Source organism: Phalacrocorax carbo, chromosome 4, assembly GCF_963921805.1.
Source record: "Phalacrocorax carbo chromosome 4, bPhaCar2.1, whole genome shotgun sequence".
NCBI lineage: Eukaryota > Metazoa > Chordata > Aves > Suliformes > Phalacrocoracidae > Phalacrocorax > Phalacrocorax carbo.
The window spans coordinates 82,251,315-82,271,990 of record NC_087516.1 but is presented as its reverse complement, the minus strand read 5'-3'; the positions used below and the strand labels follow the sequence as shown (position 1 = coordinate 82,271,990).

The following is a 20,676-nucleotide window of genomic DNA, read 5'->3' as shown; positions in this document are numbered from 1 at the left end:
CCTCACACAGGCCTCCAGAGTAACCCTGTTTCCTAACCCTCGTGAAGAAGCACTTGGCTGGACTAACACGGATCGTGGGTTTATGCAGTTGACGGGCCGCGTCCATTCACACAGACACCAGAACAATACTAATGCAGTCAGCTACTAAATGCAACTAAGAGCCAGAAGTCAGAAAAGCAGACGTATGGTTCCCATATATTCTCTTACAGGACACTTCTAACATGTACACACACATTTCCATTTCACCCTAAGCAAGGATACCAGATGCAAATCTTAAATAAAATAATTGCCTCCCAGTGGGAGTGAGAAGCTTTCGCAGCTCAGGGAGTTCCCTTTGCCTCCCACCCCTCCAGCCACCTGCATTTGTTGCCAGGCCAGGTTCAAACCAACTCTGAAGAAAAATCAACTGAAAGAGACCCACATCTTTTAACTGACTGCTTAACAAACAAAAGTTTTTCTCTTCAGGAACACATCCACTTTATAGCCACTATGCCAACACAGCGGGTAAAAATACCACTTAAAACATCCAGCAATTGCTTTGCTGTACGGCTGCGCGGACAGAGCTGTCGCAAGGTAATATTCACAACAACTGAAGAGCAAGAGAGACTGGCATCGTTATCTTTCCACGTGTGTCAGCGTAAGCAGAAGAAAAACAGCGCATGCTAAACACAAGCACAGGACCTCCTATTTTGCTCACAAGATTTCGTTCTCACTCCGTCATAACTAGACGATGAGGGAAACCGACTGCTAATCCTTTCATGAACAGGAAACCAAAGGTTTCCACAGACTTACCACCACCCCAAAGCTCGGGTCGTTTGTTCATCGTAAATCAGAAAGGACAAGAAGAGATTCCTTCCCTTCCCCGCTGCTTACATAGAACCCCAAATTCCTAAAACTTAAATCCCCCTTTCACCACATTTCAAACTGGAACCTACGCCAGCTTCTCTTTCGCAATACTGTCGTTTTCATACAATGATGAAGACTGAAAAACTTGACTGCTGTAACTGGTCTGGTGCAGCTGCCTGAGGCAAGACCTACCAGCTCATCGCTACTGGGTGTGCGGAGCTCCCCGAGCGTGCTGAGGAAAGCTCTAGCCAGACAGAGGGAGCACCTCCCTAGAGGATACTGATCACAAAGGGCAGTACCCCACTTACAGCTTCAGCAGAAAACCTTTGTTGGGGACAAGTTGGTATAGAAACCTACGAAGCAGTAACTGGGAAAAGGTTATGAAATAAACAAACCAAGAAAGCGTTCGGATTTTATCAGAAAGAGTAAGCCAACAGAAGGGGTGAGGGTTCAAGAACAAGGCACAAGGAAAGCACGGTGAAGGAACTCCCCAAATAAAATATTTTATTTTGAAAAAACTCTGGGTAGGAATTCACACCGTACCCACCCCAGATTGCAATCTTGCCAGATAACAAGCCAAGGCAGCGCAGATCTCATCAGCGGAGATCTTCTATGGTCAAGGAAGCAGAGAACGCACAACACGCTCGAAAATCATTTGGTACCGCTTAATCGCTGCTACCCCCTTCCCAGGAACAAGGGGTTTCTTCCCATAAGCTGGCAAAAGCTGTACCAACAGATTCGACAATGATTTGGTCTCATCGACTACCCTAAATAAGCCATTCCCTATTTGCCTCCGCTGCCTTTCTGATCGCTACTTCTCAAGTTCAACACAGCCATCCCAAGACAGCAGGAAATGGCCTCACGCAAAAGGCAGGCAGGCAGGCATCCAGAAGGAAAAGTAATTAGGGTAAGTGCAGGCTGCTGGCCGTCGTGTGCTATGTAAACATCTGCAGTTTTGGCAATAATTTCTCAGAATTCCATGCATTTATGCAGTTCACCATACGTGAAGCCAGTTAACGGCATGCACGGTCATACATGCCTTGATACAACCAGAAGTTCAGGGACTCAACAACCTAATACACTAAATCCCTTACAGGGCATGTTTGCTTTTGGGAAGCATAACTGCAAATGTTGCTGCAAACATTATTTCAGCTACTCTATTAGTTTGGAATTTCTCCTACTATTTAACCAAAAAACATCCTCATTTATTTATGCCTTAGCACCATCAGTTAACCACCCCTTCAAAAGGTAATTTTATTAAGTAATCCTGCTTCCTCCCGAAACCCTGACCACAGCAGCGTCTTATTCCTGCTGCCCTCCATTATGATACCCAACACTGAGCTGAAGGCATCTTAAAAAACCCTAAAGTATCAAATAATACAGGGGTTTTTTTCCTATTATGTCTATCTGTTACATGTGACAGATATTAAAAGTCACCTTGTTCCAGGTCTATTTTCTCAACTCCTTGGGTATTCAGTGAAAAAAGTAACTTCTGTCCGGTGGCCAGCAATACACACAATAAAGCATGTCTTCATCAGGTGTGACATTTTATTTCCACCTACATTTCATAACAGAATTAGCTCTATCTGTGAGCCATTTCTCCTGAGGTTTTAAAATGCTCCTAGCTAGAAGGCAGCACCTGCCTTTCCGTTAGCAGTTTCCGAACTTTCCGAGACTCACGTTAACACACAAGTGATAAGGGACAGAGAAACCCTCAGAAATGCCACACTTAAGATCCCCTTTTCCTTGAACATAAAAAGGGCGCAAAATGGGGAACACATTGCAGCACCCCCACAATTTTTCACAACCAACTTCTAGTCTTCCAAGAAGAACTGACTTCTCAAAGAATTCTTGCAACTCCAAGGTCATTTTGTTCCCTTCACTCCCACATCCAACTTCTCGAGCAAATTATGCCCTTCTGCTTTTATAGGTAAGTACAGCTACAGCAGTGCCAGATGCAGTCCAACCTAGCACTAAATCAGGCAATGTGTTTAAAGCAATTGACTCACAGAGCCGGGACGAGTCTGGAAGCCTGGCTGGGAAGCCACACCTCCGAGCCACAAGAAGCACTTCCCACTGTCAGAAGCCCACACACTGCCAGACCTCACAAAGACGTCACAACTTGCTTGTAACCAAGAACACAAAATATCCTCCAAAGCTGTAATTTTATCTAGTCATCTGCTGACGGGGAGGGATTTTTAATCATGCAGATTCTGCAGGCTGTTCTGTCTTAGGTTAGCAAGATGATGATTCCAGAAGAAAGGAAAATTTTCAGGCGTCCTGTTTATACCGCACTTAACAACTGCCTCAACAGCCCACTCCAGCCTCAAATGCTGCACTGGCAGATCTTTTACAATCAAAGGAGCTAAATATCCAGCCTCAACTCCTGCTACGCTTCTTGTTAACTGCGGGAAAGGAGCCGGTTAAACCTTCGTGCTCCTAAGAGAAGCGCTTTGGCTGGCCTGGCTTAGACCTCCTCACACCCAGCTATTTGTGCACTGGTGTCTTTCAGTGAAGCTTCTTACCTATTTCTATGAAGGCTGCTGCATAGCCAAGGAAACCTGAATTAGAAGAGAGAAGTTTAAGCTCCTTATGCATAAAACTTCAGACTTCACAGCTCGTTCTTACCACAGAACTAACCTCAAGCTCTTACCTACTGTTGTGTCTAACACAGCTCAAACTGACAAGCAGAAAACCTCGCCCTGGATCTAGCGTGCTTCACAACCAAGCATATGGATGCAGACCGAAGCACAAACCCTGCCTCTAACCAGACTGCCAACCCATCCATTTTGCAGCAGCACCACAACCTAAACAACTGAAATACCAACAGTGCTCCATAGTCTTCCTCAAATTCCTCGAGTGAACAAAACCAGGCCAAGTTATCCCATAACTCACCGACAATTCATTACAGCATCTTAAACTAATGCAGTCCTTCTGAAATATGCGGTTACAATGCCATCGGCAAAAGGGAAGGAGAGGAGATGCCACCCTGGAGAAGATGCAAGAACCTGACAGCCTTTCCCTGCACGCCTACTTGCACATCACATACCAAAGTGACACGTTTTACAAGAAATTGAGATTGTGTTTTAAAATATCACAAGCATTCAACCTCCACGGGAAGTACAGAGAACACTGCTCCTCCAATGCGTTCCAGGCTACCTGTAGCTCAAGAACACAGTGCTGCAATTACCATAAATCGTTCCATACAGGGCTCATCAGCGAACTGTTTTATCAAACACTGGAAGGGGCAGAAACTTGCCCGAGGGAAAATAGAAAACGCTGCAGTGGCACCATTTTCAGGATACACCTGCCGCCTATATTCTTCTAACTGGTATATAATGCTGAGGCCCTGGGATATGATCTCACTTGCTTTCCTTGGCGGAACGTGTGAGTAATTAACTTCTGCAAGTGTAGCTGTACTGCTCAGTCTGTCCCAAAAGTGGTCCAACAGAAATCAGCCCTTCAAAATATTCGTAAGTGCTCAAGAGATTCTGAAGCCGCCAAACTCAAGACAGTTCACAGAACATTTACCTGGGGCATGGAAACTTTTCATATTTCAACTTCTGCTTTTTCATCTTCAAAGGCCTTTGCAAGCATTAATTAATCCTCACAAGTATCTTTGAAGTACGTTTCATTAGCGTCTTGTTAGACGCAGGGAAACTGAGGCAGCGACTCATTGCCAAAGGCCAACTGGTAAATTTATCAGAGAAGTCCCAAGTTTTAGTTCTGTACCTCCTTGTCTCCTTTCTCCTCTTTTTAAACCCCGTTACACAGAAACGCTGTAAGGCGAGAACCAAATTCCAGAAAAGCAAATATCTCAAGCCTTCAAACAATAATATGGGGCTTTGAATGATAACCTCCCGCTAAGAAAACACACATCACATTATGATCACGTTAGTTTCCAATAGCCAACATGTCAACATAGAAATCAAAATAAAAGCTCAAGCTACCTTTTGGAAACCAAATCAACAGTTGCAGAATAGAAATGCGTTTGTGTGTGACAATCACAGCATCAGAAGGACAGCAGGTAAAATTAAGTCGTACATGATCAAAATATGCACTGACAAGATTTAACTTGAGCGTTTCTATTTATAAAACCGAGTAGTCACAACATTTCTGTTCTGAAGAGAGACAGTGTGCGAGCCACGCAGTACTTTCTTCAGCTCTTACAATTCCAAAAAGTCAATTATTTTCTAGTCAAATTCCCACTCATTAACATAAGCCTGTCTCAGCCAGTTCCCTTTAATTTGCAGGTAACAAATCCAACCTAAGAATTCAGGAAGCAAGCATTCCACAACCTTGCGTTCCTTTGACATACTGCCATGCAGCAGGTCTAAAGACAAATCGTTACCGCCAACTTACGGTGGAGAAAGATGGCCAAGGAAGCTTCAGTCCCATGCTCAGAAGTTACAGGTGCAAGGGGCCTGAGAAACCAGTGCTTCTGCCAGGCTCTGAGGCAGGAGGAGAAACCCCGGGGCCCAGCTATTCAAGAGCTATAGACAATTTTGCAACTGCTGTTCTACTCCTCGGTATTACTTCCCACGAAAATGACCATGAGACCCTTTCAACAGAACGGGCTAATGGTTTGAAATGAGACATGGTGCTAGAAGTCCAGCCAACTCTAATTCAGAAGGCTCAAGTGCTCTGGGGCAGTACAATACTGGGTTACAACTCAAGAGTATTTGAAGGCTGCTCAAGACAGTCTGAGAGTTAAAAACCATAAAGCATACAGGTAAATAGAGACTCCAACTGCACAAGCTAATAGCTCTCATCCTGAAAAGCGTCCCTCTCTGACAACTCTTCAGATCCAGTCCCTGTATTATTCTGAACAGTACTAAAAGCAACATGCTTCCACAGAGTGCTCCCATCTCACAAAAAACAACTTTCATGAACATTGAGCTGTAAAAAGTATATTTCTCTTCACATGGAGGGAAGCACAGATTCTGCCAAGATCACTAAGCAAATCAAAGCAGCTCGCCAAGGAAAGAGTTAAGAGCTAACTGCTTACACAACATAGCTGCTCTCCCTAAAGGTAAGGCAGTGGTTAGAGAGCAATTCCAGGCCCAGCGTTTTTGTTTTGCTTTGTTTGTTTGCCTTGGTTTGTTTTTTGGTTTTTTTTTGTTTTTTGTTTTTTTTTTTACAGAAGAATCAGTTGCACTGACTTGAAACACTTCCATGGACACGTGGTCATTCCTACAGAAACAGAATACATGTTGTTTCATGTTTATACACTCTGTGGTAGGAAACTAACTGAAAATACTTAGATCAATGGCACGCCACTGAAGTTCTCCAGTGTAGCTGGAGTGAGATATAAGAATAACCTCGATTGTGTACTACACCTAGATGAAGTCCCTGAAATTAGAAACATCAATTAAAAATGTTGAAAGTAAGGGTGCCTAATAAAGGAATCTTCCCAAAGCTAGCACTGCACTTGGTAACCAAGAGGCCTCCGCTCCATAAGGAACATCTTTGTGGGATTCACTCACCTACTGCCTGCCCGAGCCACAGCCAGTTGCCAAGGCTACAGAAGCCGGGTGCCACGCTTTAGAACCCAAGGAATTGGAGCCAAGTTCCTTCTTCCCGGATTGCAGCATGCTCCTTCTGTGGCACTGTCATTAGGAAAGCTGTATGGAACATCTTCAGGAACAAGTACTCGATTCTGCCAAAGTAATAATTAGGCTTCCAGAGGTTTCTGTGCAAACCCACCCCCGTCATATACCCACGGTGGCTCCAGCTCACTCCAAAGCAGGATCACTTCCTACCCTAAGCTCTCCTTTCAGACACCTGGCCCCCCATTGCAAGGAAGGGAGCTTTCTTTCTGCCTCCTGGGCAGAAGGCTGGGGAGAGCGGCTGCAGCCCTCCAGGGGAGGCAGGCAGGCCCTGCTCCACTAAGCTCCCCTTCTTGCAGGCGCTTCTGCCAAGCACAGCGAAGCTGCCCACGGCAGCTGCTTCCCTACAGATCTCTGCAGCAGTTGCTTCCCCAAAAGCCCCAGGTCCTTCAGCTTAGAAGCTCAATGAGAAATTCAGATTAAAAATAAATAAAGAAATCCCAAGGTAGCAGATATAGACCACCACTTTCCACAAAAGGCAAGGTACTTTCAGAAGAGAAAGGAAGGGAAAAGCTTCGTTTCAAACACCATTTTTTTTTTCATGTATTGAACACCACTCTTAAAAATGCCACAAGCAGACACAAAGCAAAATGTTTCCTCATCTAAGAAAAAAAAAAAGTATCACAGAGCAGGTGGAATTTAACACAATGTTCTTATCTTTCAGCACATGGGATTGACAACGATGGCAGTACAACACAGGTTGCTCCCAATAGACCAGCTTCTTCAGGTGTCTGGCAACGGAATAAACACAAATCCAGGCAAAACCCTGAACGCCACTTTCTTTTCAGTGAAACACTGTAATCCATCCTTCCTTATCCCACCCTTTTTTCTTTGCTACACCACAGTTAAATTTTCTATATGCTTTTCAACCTGAACATGCTTCTCAAGGGCTATAGTGACTATTAGAAATAGTGCCTTCTTCTACTAAAGTACTGACAGCGAAATAGGTATTTTTATGAGATTTTTAATTCTCTACCCATCAAGGCAGTGACTAAAATCTGGCTTCCCCTTCTCGGAAAAATTCTTCACAGACTCAAGTTCCACACAGGATGGTATGAGAGGAGATAGATGAAGAAGTCATCTCATCAATAGCTCTTAAAAAATGCAGCTATCATGATACACAAGACCCTACATGTTGAAAGTGCAGAAATTTCAGATGATTCACATCCAGCAAGGAGAAGGTTATTTAAGGTAGCCTTAAGGAATGTTTTTGCATTTCCTTGTCCCAACCATCACCAACCAGTGTTGAAAGCTGTCATAAGACGTACATGTCAACATTCTTAAAATACATTGTCTTCTATACAACCCATTTTACAGTCAGCAAAATCATGCCAACACGGGATTCGTCCGGCACGAGTCAGATGCTCTTACGTGCACCAGAACACAGCTGAAGACAAACTTTTGCTGGCTGAGCTATGCCTAGGGGACAGGTGATCGGCCTTCGGCCATTTAACTCCTCCCTCTGACACATGCCCTTGCCTCCCCTGCAGCAGCACGCTCTGTGCCAAATCCACAAGGATGTGAGATCGCCACAGACCGTTTTCTAGCCGAGTCAGGCACCTACACTTCTCTGCATCTGTCCGCCTCCGTTTTTCCATCTGCGAACTCAGAATGAGCCTGTAAACAAGGGGGAGGTGTTATGCTACAACACTCGCGTCTACTACAACCCCATCTATGTAGGTGGGAATGGCGTTCCTGCTGTTTACCCAGTTGGATGCAACTCTTCTCCCAAGTAATGACAATTCCTAATGCAAGGAACACGCAAGCGTCCAGAACACCATTCTGTAACCAGGAAATCATCATCAGCTTGCTATGCTCACACACAAAACAAATTCCCTTGTTTCATTTACAACACTATCATTTAATACACTTTCCTCTCCCGGAAAACCCTCAAAATAAATAGAGCAACTCTCAGTTGACCTCACTGGATACTACCAGAGCACTCAAAAACACAGTTCAACTAATCCCCAGAGCAGCCAACATTTGCAGAAGTGACTCACCTTCTCAGGTGTGGTCCTCTGTAAGACCAACAGCAGTGCAAGGAGAGAAACAGGCCAGAGACACAAGAAGACCTATACAAGAGTATCCATCAGATACTCCCAATATCTGCAGTTTTGAATATCTATTTGACACTCAAAACTTCGATGAAAAACAGAAAAAGTACACGTTCAGCCAACCCTACTGACTTGCAGAGGCAAGCAGGCAGAGATGCAGACAGCAGAGGAACTGGAACGTGTCTGTGGTATAAAATCCGGAGCCTCCCAGAAGGCTCACCCTGCATGTGTTATGATTACCGCTGCACTGCGGCTCCCAAGTTTCTCCACAGACTTTTTCAAGAGCTTTAAGACCACCAAACATCACTTGAAACAAGTTTTCCAACTTGCAAGAAAGAGACTTTCAGCAGAGACCCGAGTGTCTTTGCATGCTTTCCCGTCACCCATTTAAAATTCTGTTATACGAGAGGAATCAAGATTATCTAGAACATTTTGCTGCACACTACCAAGTAACCAATGACTACCTTGAGGCAAACGCAACTCCATCTTCACTTACAAAATTTCTGCCTTATTACAAACAGAAGTTAGATTTTCAAGAAAGCTGAGGACTGGTCTTGGCTGTTTTGTTGGGTTCTTTCAATCAGATCCAGGTTCCTCAACTATTTTAATACTAATATTTCCTGTGAACACACACGCATATATATCACAGAACTGCAGGGCATAATGAAAACGAGATTTATTTATGCAGATTCTCATATCCTAATACTCATGTGCTATTTCTTTAAAAGAGCGGGCTACTAGCAGCTTTGTAGAAGGTAAACACAAAGTATTCCTTCCTCTCCAACTGTATTGTTTTTTCGTATGGACCACAGAAATGCAGTTCAGTTTCTTTACCATTTCAGTCATTAATTAGGCTCTCTGCAAACTAACTAGCACTGTTTCCTCACTAATGTTCCGCTCTTTTCTCAGGAAATCCCTATTTCTGTCAATTAGCATTAGCTCACTTAAAAGGGAGGGCACAGCATGAGTTCAAACGTGTTAGAACTTCACCCAGTTTACGCTTCAAAGTTTAATTTCCACAAACGCTCAAACCTCAGTTTACCACATGAACGTACTGAAATCATTCAGTAGACATAAGTGCACCTCTTTTGTAAAATCTACCCTTTCCCATACATAAAACTTGGCCCTAAAAAGCCATTTCAACACTTATTTCTGCTGTACGTGAGCATACGGCACATTTTTCTTTGAAGCAAGAGGACTCAAGCTGTGAATAACGGACTACTGAAAGAAGCTGAATGGCGGCTGCAAAGGATGCCGTAGGTCTCCTGCAGTAAGGACTGCTGTAGGAGCACTCAGGCCACAGAGAATGCAGCTGTGCCCCATGGCAAGCAAATTCAGAAACTAAGTCAAATGCCTGTGACAGAAGATTATGCAACATTTGTTAACAAAAGCATACCTACTCGCCCCATACCCATGGTAACCTGCAGAAAGGCTCAACCCTGTGAGGTTTGCGTCCAAACCATGTCAGACAGTCTCCAGCTAATTTGTTACTTGCATAATGAAGACACAGACCCAAAAGCAACTGCAGGAAGACCATTTACGTAGTTTTGAGAAATTGTTAAAACCTGTCACTCGGATGTTTCCAAGAAAATGTTATGTTCTGAAGGAAAACAATGACACAGAGGGAAAATGCTTGGTAACATATGTGGGAGCAAGGGTGACACAGCACGTGTTACGCAGACGCATGGAAACATGAAAAGAGGTATCAGACAACTCAAACGTCACGCAGAACGTAAGGGAACAGAACAAAATTTTTCTTCTTTTTCAGAGGGAAGCAGTAACGTCTAAGTCCAGGCCTGGCAGTCAGAGTGACACCACCAGCAAAGGGAAACAAATAACCACAGAATGCAAGCATCCACAGATGATCAGACATCAAAACTAGAAAGTAGCATTCCAGATACAACTATACAAATTACAAATGAAATGTAAGGAAATATATAAAGTTACGAGTCTGGGTTATTTCTTTCACTTAGACATCTGTGTTTAAAGAAAAGATACTGGAAACATTAATAAAGAAAGAAAGTTTACTAAACCATTTAAGTAGGCAGGAAGGAGTTCAAGATCTTTCAACAAGTAACTGAAAAGATCATGAAGTGGCCTGGAGAGCTCCAGCTTGCCTCGGGCAGCCTCGCACACTGCCAGCCCCAGAAAGCACCGCCTGCCTCGAGGGGCAGGAGGAAAGGGAGGAGTGTCAAGTAAATGAAGCAGGTGATTAACAGTATTTGCCTGCCTATGATTTTTTTTACTGTAATATTTTTTCAGTTTGATGAAAGGACTAAAGTGCCCTGTACAAAAGGCATACGCTATTTTCCATAGCAAACTGCTCCTCCTGCTAGAGATTTCCTTACACTCAGCTAAACTCTCTTTATGTGTTTACATTACTAATGCCCTCTGCATCCTAAACTGTATCTGCTGGTAACAGTCACGCCCTTTAAATACATTTAAATAAGCAGGAAGCAGAGATTTTCAGAAAGCCCTCTACAAGCCACTGAGGATGATAAATTGCAGCAATAAAAGTTTGGCTATAGTATCAAATTAGATCCTTACTTATACACCAAATATAGTGCTTGGAGAACATGCCTCAGAACATGGACGGTTTCCCAAAATGCTGATCAGTGCTTTTGAAAACCAATGCTTCATGAATGACTAAAGCAAATCTAGTCCTACAACCTAAGCAATCGCAGCATGGTGTTTAAAAGGAAAAAAAAATTACTAACTAAACCGTTTAACAGTTTAAGACAGCCTTCAATCCTTTTAAACACAATAAAAAAACCAATCTGTTCGTGCATTTAGGAAAAGGGCAAAGTTAAAAAAGGAGAAATTTAACGACATTTTAATGGGGGAGGAGTCACTTTAGCACTTTATAAAAGGCCGTCTTTTATTGTGACCCACACACAAAACAGGCCAATGAGATGAACACGGCAAATGAGAAATACTTGGCAACTTCCCAACAGAAAACCTCAAAGCATATATGTAAGATTACACTTACACTTCGATTAATAGGTAAAAGGAGGTCTGAATTCAGGAAATAACAGAACAATCATTAGTGTCAAGAAATAACACAGAGAACAACAGGAAGAATAAAGGGACAGGACGCAGTAATGAATAAGCTAACAGCTTTCCAAAAATACACTGCATTACCTCATCACCAAGTATTTCTTACAAGATGGTATTAAATATGGGGGATGTGCTGTGTGTAACTGTTTTCAGTAAAATTTGCTTGTGTCTTGCAAAGTATCCTAGCAGGAAAATCCAGCTGTCCAAAGCGTCTGACGGGGAACTATAGCTCCTACATACACACGAGAATGTTTCTTTTGAAATTATTTAAGCTTGAGAGTTGAGTCCACAGTCAGTTTAACTGTTCTGCGGTGAATTTAAATATACAGATTTTTTCCCTCTTTTCCACTCAGAGTGCAGCAAGAAATCTGAAGAAGAGGTGTCACCCACAGAAGTTAATAACAGGACTTAAGAGAGACTTCTTTTTTTTATAAAAGTTACTCTTCAGCATTAGAAAAAGCAGTGTTTTGTCACCACAAAGTACGACAAGTGAAAGACACTAACGCCATTTTGAGTCCTGGATCTAGAACACTCAGCAAGTCCCTCAAACAATTACTCCATTCAAGCAAAGCCAGGACTCTGCTACTAAAGGTAGTAAAAACACAATTAAAACACCAGCTACCAAAACCAAACATGGGTTATTTTATTAAGGTGAATATAGGAAACCCACCCAATGATTATCTGGGTTGAAATTATTTCCGTATCAAAAATCAGATGTCTCAATTTTTAGCAAAAGAGACATGTACCAAAGCTTATTTAAGCTCATTTATTCTCTTTGTCATAAAGAAAGGAATTTAGACTTGTGACACAGACAACAAATCCAGGCATTATGAGTTCTTATCTGCAAGATGTTCTTGTTCACTGAGGAAGGGATTAAGAACTCGTATGTCAGGAGTGTTCCTATCTCGAGGACACAAGCAATTAACTCTGGAGGTAAGCTACCAAATTTAAAGATGAAATGCAACGACAGACCAAAAAAAAAAAACCACACAAGTATGTGGAAAAGAAGCAAACTTCAAATAAAACTCAACTGAAATATGGATAGGATCACAGGAGGTATGTAAGAATAACAAAAGGAATGGATTCCTGCCAAGGAACAGCTGTGAACTGGAGAAGGAAGAGACGAGTGGTTGAACAAGATAGAAGTGTCTTCATTAAAAAAAAAAAAAAAAAACAAACGAAACAAAAACCAATCAAAAACCATACCAGAAGGAAAGTTGGGACAAGCAGCTAAGGTCACAGTTGGATTTCAAGATTAATGGGAAAAGACAGAACAAAGGAAGAAAGACCATTACATTTACAAGTTATATCAGAGTGACCCAAGTCAACGTTTTGAAAAGGAAGGCCTAAATGAACCAAAAAGCTGCACCTGACCCTTAGCTTTCTCTTGAAGAAAAAAAAAAAACCCACACCTGCAAGAGGGTATTAATTCACTTCCAAGTACTGCTTTTAGAAGTTTCAAAATATATCTGCAAGGAAAAAAAACTACCGTTACCTTCGTGAACTCACTGTGAGAGACTGTCTTTTTATTAACACAAAATTCCTGTCACAAAGGCGTGAATTCACTGCCTGCTGACTCAGGCTACCTATCTGAAATGAGAAGCGAAGACTTGAATTAAACTGAACACATCTGAGATGCATAACACATTTTACTAGACTGCAGACAACTGGGTATCAGGTCCTGGAAGGTATACAGCTAGTCAGCTAACGAAGAAAAAACTTATTAAATTACATCAATTTGTAATCAAAAAAACAATTTCAGCTGCACAGCTACATGCCTCTCTAGACAACTAATCCCCAGCTCTCATTCTCTTCTTTCCAATATCTTCCCCAAAACACTGACCCAGGCAGCAGTGCCCTAGGAAAGCATCTGACAGATCCGCATGCAGACTGATCGCCACGCTGGCTCTGGGAAATTATTTGAAAAATTACAATATTAACTTTGTGGTTACTTCTTTATCATCTGCTTTAAACTGATCCAGAAAAGCTGCGCACACATGGTTTTGGATAACCTAGTCGGAACAGGCCGGAACTCTGGAGGGAAATTTATAGCACCCCGGTTAATTTTAAAATTCAGTGTACTTCCTTCCAGGAGAGGTAAATGCAACAGATGTCTTCCTCTGGAACAAAGCCCCCCTAAAAACTTGAAAAAAATTCTTTTCTTGCCCTTAGCTGTCTCATAGAGTCCAGAAAGGACCTTTCCAGTTCTTCCTCCCAAATGCTTTCAGCATTATTCACATATGTTGGCGTTCCTACAGCACAGCACGGTCCTTCACACCAGTATAAATATGTCCATCACCACCTCTCTCCAGTAACATTCACATATCAGGCAGCAGGCGAAGTTACAATGCTGACAGCCAACATTCACTAGTGCCACAGAAGCGCTATGAAAGTGAAGGGGAAGGAAATGCCACATTTAAAAAAAGCAACACACAGAGAGATGACAAAGCAAAGCACTGCAGCCTGATAATCCCACACCATGAAATTTACGGGCTAGAAAAATGCTATAAAGTCTGTGAAAAGCAATTAAGTTATATTCAGTTATAGCTGAAAAGAGATTGAATATATAACCCACAATCTCCCCCTCTGTGTACCTGAGCAAAAAGAAAAGCCAAAAACCAAACAGCAAGCTCCTAGCTCACCTCTAATAGGAAGTGGCTTAGTTTACAAATGCTAAAAGCATCGCAAAGCATATCCTGCAGTTCTGGTTGATTTGTGGGTCAAAGGCTTATTGAAAGCTTTGGCAGCACTATCTTTCTTATTGCTTACTGTGGAAGACTTAAACTGGCATAATTAAATGCAGCTATTTACTTCTCTCAGAAAAACAAGCAGCTTCATTCTGTCAGCCTTGGGCGCAAAAACGTATTACAACACTTGCAGCTCTTAAGCCACCCCTTGGTGGACAAACGCTTCTAATATTTTATCATTTTCCAAAGAAGATAAAAAGGACTATGTATCTCTCAGGACATGTACAGCCTAAGATTTAACTGTGACCCCTGGGCTGTCCTTACCAAGGCTGGCTGGTGCCATTAAGAGGTCCTAAATCCAAAACCTTGACAGAAAATTATCAAATGCTTTTGGCACCTTTTCAAGATTAAAAACTAAGCCACTTCGCATGTGCACAAATCCTCCCCTGAAAGCCGTCCTGGTGCCGCTGCTTATTCGAGTCTGACCGATGTTAATAGCTAATTGCACAGGTTCACTTACAAAGAGAGAAAACAAACAAGGGAAAACAATTGTGGCATAGAAGTAAATAATTAGGAAACAATTAAGACCAGACATCACTGCCATGTAGTAAACGTAACTTTCACACTGAACAACATCTTTCTTCCTATGGTTTCTTTTTTCATTCCAAACTAATACTGAGAAGGAATCACCTAACAACATTTACGTGCCAATCGCTCACTCCATCAACTGCATGTTGCCCAGAACAGAGTATTAGCAGCAAAAGGTTTTTTTCAAATGCAATTCCAAGCTCAGACATCTTACAGCCTGAACTGGTCTGCACAGCTCTGTTATTCCGAGGCAGAGTCGTTCTTTCCAAAATAAAAGCCAGGCGGCTGCGTAATCTCAGCTTCGCAGCCCTCTACCTCCAACCTTACTTGATAAGGCAGCAGCACGCATGCGCTGCCGGCTACAATTTATTTCCATTTCATCATATGCAAACTTGAACAGCTACTTTTTGCAAGCATATGCTAGCTTACCACAACAAGCAGACACTTCACCAAACTCATCAAGAAAGTCACTGACAAGGGAACAGCAAGAACTCAACAATCTGAACAGGTAGTAACGCACACACTGAACCCAACGAAACTGGAAGGGCAGGGTTGGTGACACAGCTAAGCTTATTCGACTGCCAGATTGCACAGAAAGAGGAAGAAGCCTCCTCCCCGTCTTTTGCCATGTCCAGGCACTCCTGCTGCTTCCATTATTCCAACACCATCCCTCATGTCGCTACACAATGACACCAAGTAACTAAAGTAGCAAAACCCTAATCCCACCAAAAAGGAATTAATGGTTTTCTGCTGGTTTAGCCTCTTCAACCAGCTCATTAGAAGGATGAGAACAGCCTCAGTAAGCTTAACCCTATCAGCAATCTGCACCCTAACAAACTGTTTTGGGGTCTTCAGCGAAGGTAAACAAGGAGGGAAGTAGAGCGACAAGCGCTTTGAAAGGCCTTTTTCAGGACAGTTTGAGCATTGTAACTTGAATTGTACCACAGGCAGCACAAGGGGCAACATGAACACCTCTAAGTTTTTAATTGCTACTGTTTCTGGAAGCCTTCTGTTCCTTGGTGCTCCCCTCCTTGAAAGTGCGGCCGGCTGCCAGCTGAGGGGCAGATCTTTTGACAGCAGGCATTTCAGAACAGGAATTAAACACAGAGTCAACATCAGAAGAGAAGTGTAGTGCTTCAACAACGTTAAATACAAGTTTCAGTTAAAAGCATATATTTCTACAGCCAATAATTTAATGAATCATAGAATCATTTAGGTTGGAAAAGACCCTTAAGATCATTGAGTCCAACTACTAACCTAACACTGCTGACGAAAGCTATAAGCACCTAACCAAAAAAAAGAGGAGAGGGAAAAAAAAAAAAAACAAAACATTTTACCTTCTCTGAAGCTCACTGTCAGAGCTGATTCCATATAAACTCTACCTCTAAGGAATCTTTTTCGTTTCCTCAAAACTCAAAATTACTGTTACCAAGATTTATTTAAAAAAAAAAATCTTTAAAAAGTTGGCAATAACTGCAGTTTTCTCTCCAATTTACTCACAGGCCAACTCAAGAGACTTCGTTCCCAGTACTCTTCCAAAAAAGAAAAAGAAATTGAACACATGACAAATGGTACTGGTTAAACAACAGATTTTGTGGCAAGGTAACACATTCACGTGTCGAGAGCCTCTACCCTGATCTCTGCTCCAGGAACAAAGCCCGCACAATAGTATTACACTAATCAAGCTAAAACTGAAGAAAAACAATACGTTAAAATACAGGGAGAAAAACATCTTGATGTTCAACAAGCATATATTTTCCCTTTCTAAGTCTGTAGATGCCTAGATGTTGATTTTCAATGATTGAAATGCCATTTCAGAAGTGTCTGAGAATCTTCTGTGGGAGTCCTTGAAAGAGGAGATAAAAACCGCATCTCCAAATTTTAACTAGAGAAGGAGCACTCCCAAAGCATTTGGTTGCTCTCCAGCTAGAGTAAGCTGAAAAACACTGCCCGCTTTAGAATTGGCTTTCATTTGGTAAGTAGCAGAAACTCAGCATTTAGGAAACCTGAGGAAGGGGAAACAACTAATAGCCATGACATTCTTCAAGAGCAGGAGCAGACTGGGAAATCAGGAAGGCCACAATGCTTGTCCATCTGGAAACAAACACACCAGCTCTGATTTTGGTATTACTCTGCAAGAGATGTAAAGAAAAAAAGTAATATCCCACTTGACCTTCTGCACATACATACAGACACAAACTATGATTTTAATTAAATTTTAAAATAAGGAAAGAACCCACACACACCACGAGAAGCAGCTCCTAGGCTCCACCGCGCTGTATAACAAGGCAGAGAAGGAAGAGCACATCTTTCCCCCAGTTTGGTTTACAAGTTAGTTTTGCATTGGTTCACAAACCCATGTGCCCCAAACAACAGCTACTCATCCTCACCCTTACTTGCTGTTTCCATCAGCTGCTAGTCTTTCTAAGTCTCATCAGTTACGACAACTTACAGGAATCTCATTTTAAAAAAACTGTACGCTAGAATTTTCTGCGAGGGATTTACTAATACATAGATGGCTTTTATTTTCCCTTAAGAAAAGACTATTTCATGACTTGAATAACAGAACCAAATATTTTCCTTTTAAAATTTTAAAAAGAAACTATTTTCTTCAAGCTTCTTTTTTATATAAGTTTTGCCAGCGTAGGATAACACAAGCATGTTACCATATGGCACGCCTACCAGAACTATCTTTAATTTTTTTCCTTGGAGATGTAAGCTAAAGTACCTGCAACTCTGCTGTAATCTCCTCTCAGAGAGAACTTTAACAAGCTGGATTTTTTTGGAAGTGAAGATATTTTCTAGTCCAATTCCCATTTTTAAATTTTTTTTTAAAGATTCAGGATCACCAATTCAACCATTGGAGAGGTTCACAAAGTCTTTTCAGAAAGGAAGAAACAGATCAGAAAGAGCAAACAGTGGCGCTGAAAATAACAATTGCTGTCAAAACCGACTTGTATTAATTCAGTAACTCGTCTTACAAGACAGTCTTTTTATAACATTACCCATAACGAGAGAAGACAATGGTTTCCCTTGATTCCCCCCCCACCCCCCCATGTAGCTTTATATGTCACTGGCCCTAGCAACAGCAAAGAATAGCAATGGATTTGTCAGCGTTCAAAGACCGTGCAACGGGTGCGTGAGGGGGGCCCCAAGCACCCTGTGTTATCCAAGCACAATCGCCCCGTTATTTGACAACAAGCAAGTCCGCAAGCAGAACACGGCTTTTGAGATCGTACTTGAGTGTCAAACTAACAAACTACAGCCAAGTTACTGACGATAAAACGGTGTGACAGGTTCACTGCAATTTCGAAAGCATTTCTAGTTGAAGTACACAAGGACAATCTTCGTCCGCCGCACCTTTATTGAGAGTTCAAGATTGTGAGTCAGTTCCTAAGACGACACAGTATCACTGATGCAGAGAAATCATCACAGACAATCAACTTTCCTACCTCCATACCATGGAAACTCTCAGTGAAAAAAGGGGTGAAAAAGTGAAAAAGTAATATGAACAACTACGTCAAAAGTACTGTGACAATGTCGGGGGTTTGCAGCTCGAACTACAAGTTTGTACGACTAATTCTGTCAAAGTGTAAAGATATCCAACCACTATCTTTGAATAACTCTGTCAAGTTAACATGAAATTCATGTTTGACAAAACGTGATGCTAACTTTCTGGATACTTTAAAAAAAAAAAAAAAACCCCAAAACCAAACTAACTACTTGCCAGTAACACAGAAAGTTTCCCTGGTCTCCCTGAGGCCTGCCAGGCATATTTTAAAATTATTTTTTTAAAGCCATTTCTAGACTGCAGATGAGCAAATTAGGTGCTGTCTACAATGCTCTGCCAACAACAGCTGAGACAGCTTTGCCAACATTTCTCCCTTCGCCAGGCGGTAACTTCAGTTTACATTTCCATATATCATCCAGCAGGACCACTTGAGACAATGGAGGTGGGGGTAGAGGTTTGCTTTCCTAAGTTTCAGTAGGGTCTGGAAAAAGAAACAAGCATCTCATTGCCTGTGACAGAGGGTGGAAGGTTTCACGCTTTTCTGTTACTGGTTAGCCAAATGCCACAGAGGGAGGCTCTCTAATTTGCAAACCAGACTCCCAGGACACCACCGTACTCAAAACCCTGTCCCCCCTTCCCCATTGCAGCAGCTGAGAATTATGAAGGAGGGGGACAGCTGGGCTTCTCATTATGAGCACGGCGCCTGAATCCACGGACAGTCATTTGCAGCTCCCACCCTGCAGCTGATAGGTGTCTCTCAAAATCTCTCTTGGGGTCAGGCAGCACGAGCAACGACAAGCAAGCTGGGTTGGTACGGCGGAGTTAAAAGATAAACGCCTTGGAGAGATTTAGGAGGAAGCCAGTGATATTTGTCTCCATGAGAACCCAACTTACTAGAACACTCCAGTTCCCAAGATAAAGTATCTCCTCTAAAAGCAGCCTGCATATACATCTGTTGGTTATCAATATAAGCCTTTAACAACTGTCAGATATCATGGCAACGGTCCCACTAACTGCTCGCACGTAACTCTGAACGTGCAAGAACGCTCAGCAGGGCGAAGTCCTTAATGGAGCTCAGCTCTGCAAAGGGCGCCTTTTTCGGCTGCTTGGATTTCCCTTCTTTCCCTAGAGCACATCTTCACTTTAATTAATAGGTCACTGAACCGGTTTATGTTAATTATCAGGAGTACCTCGTCTTTGTTCCCAAGGGGAGGAACCAAAGTTCATTCGGTTGTTGCCTACGAAGCAGAATTGCAAAAGGTAAGGTTTTGCGCACACCTAAATTACCAACGATTCCTAAGGGAGCTTTTTTACGCCGCAGTAAACAATTGCCTTCTCATTAGCAAGGTGCCTCCTGCCAGCCATCCCTGGCCGCCTGCTCCCACCAGATCACCGCCAGTCATCTGCGCAACCATTACCTGAGCCTGGAATTAACTTTTAAACGCCGCTGCTCACCAACCCTCCGTCAACGCCATCCACTTTTTAACTTATCTACCGCGGATAACGCTACGGGCAGCAACTTCTGCCCACACCGTCCTTGGGGAGGGAAGCAAGAAAAAAAAAATTAAAAAAAAAAGAGGGAGAGTCCACCAAATCGGGGTTTTTCCCCCCTGAAGGCTGCCCTTCCACCTTGCAACACAGCACCACCCGGGAAGGTCTCCCCCAATACAATTTCTTAAATAATAAATTGTTTTAAATGCAGGTCGTCCCTGCTGTGGGACACGCCCGGGCCATGAGGGAGGTGGAAAGCCCCCGGCCGCCCCGCCAAGGCCCCCGGGCAGCCGTTAGCTCCGGCGGCTGAGGGGGGCGGCCGTTACAGCCGTTCGGGGCCCCCCGGGGGGACCGGGGCACAAAGGGAGAGAGCGGGCAAGGCTCTGCTCCACCGCCGCGGCGGGACGGAGAGGCGAAGAGGAGAAGAGAGGTGGGGAACGAGGCGCCATGCCGGCGGGGAGCGGCCGCTCCGCTCCCTCAGGGCGGCGGGCGGCGGCCGCGTCCCTTCGGCGGGCTGCGCTGCCCGGCGGGACGGGGTAGAGAAGGAGAAAGGGCCCCTTCTCCCCCTGAGAAAGGAGGTCTCTCCCCTCAAAAGCCGCCTCTTCCCCGCGCGCCGCCGCGACCCCATCCGCAGTAACTCACAACAAGAAGCTCATGGCGATGGCGGCGGAGCGGGACCGGCGGCTGCCTGGGCTCGGCTCGGCGCTGCTCGGCTCCCAATGGCAGCGGCGGCGCAGGGCGGGCGGCTGCGGGAAGAGCGCCGCGGGGCGGGGACACGGCCCGCCGCCGCCTCCCGCCCGGCCGCCATCGCCCGCAGCCCTCCCCGCCTCGCC

The 20,676-nt window shown here is 43.5% G+C and overlaps 1 protein-coding gene across 2 annotated transcripts in view; it reads right to left on the bottom strand.

Moving 5' to 3' along the window:
* The window catches only part of MOB1B (MOB kinase activator 1B), a 47,152-nt gene that overhangs the window by 20,947 nt on the left and 5,529 nt on the right, over positions 1-20,676 (bottom strand). The window contains exon 1 of one of the 2 annotated variants that reach the window (XM_064450711.1): positions 20,486-20,601. The exons of the other annotated variant lie outside the window; for it this stretch is intronic. Within the exon in view, the coding sequence (XP_064306781.1) occupies positions 20,486-20,499 (14 nt within the window). The 5' untranslated portion in view covers positions 20,500-20,601. Of the gene's footprint in view, positions 1-20,485; positions 20,602-20,676 lie in introns of those variants that run through there. 2 annotated transcript variants of the gene reach the window in all.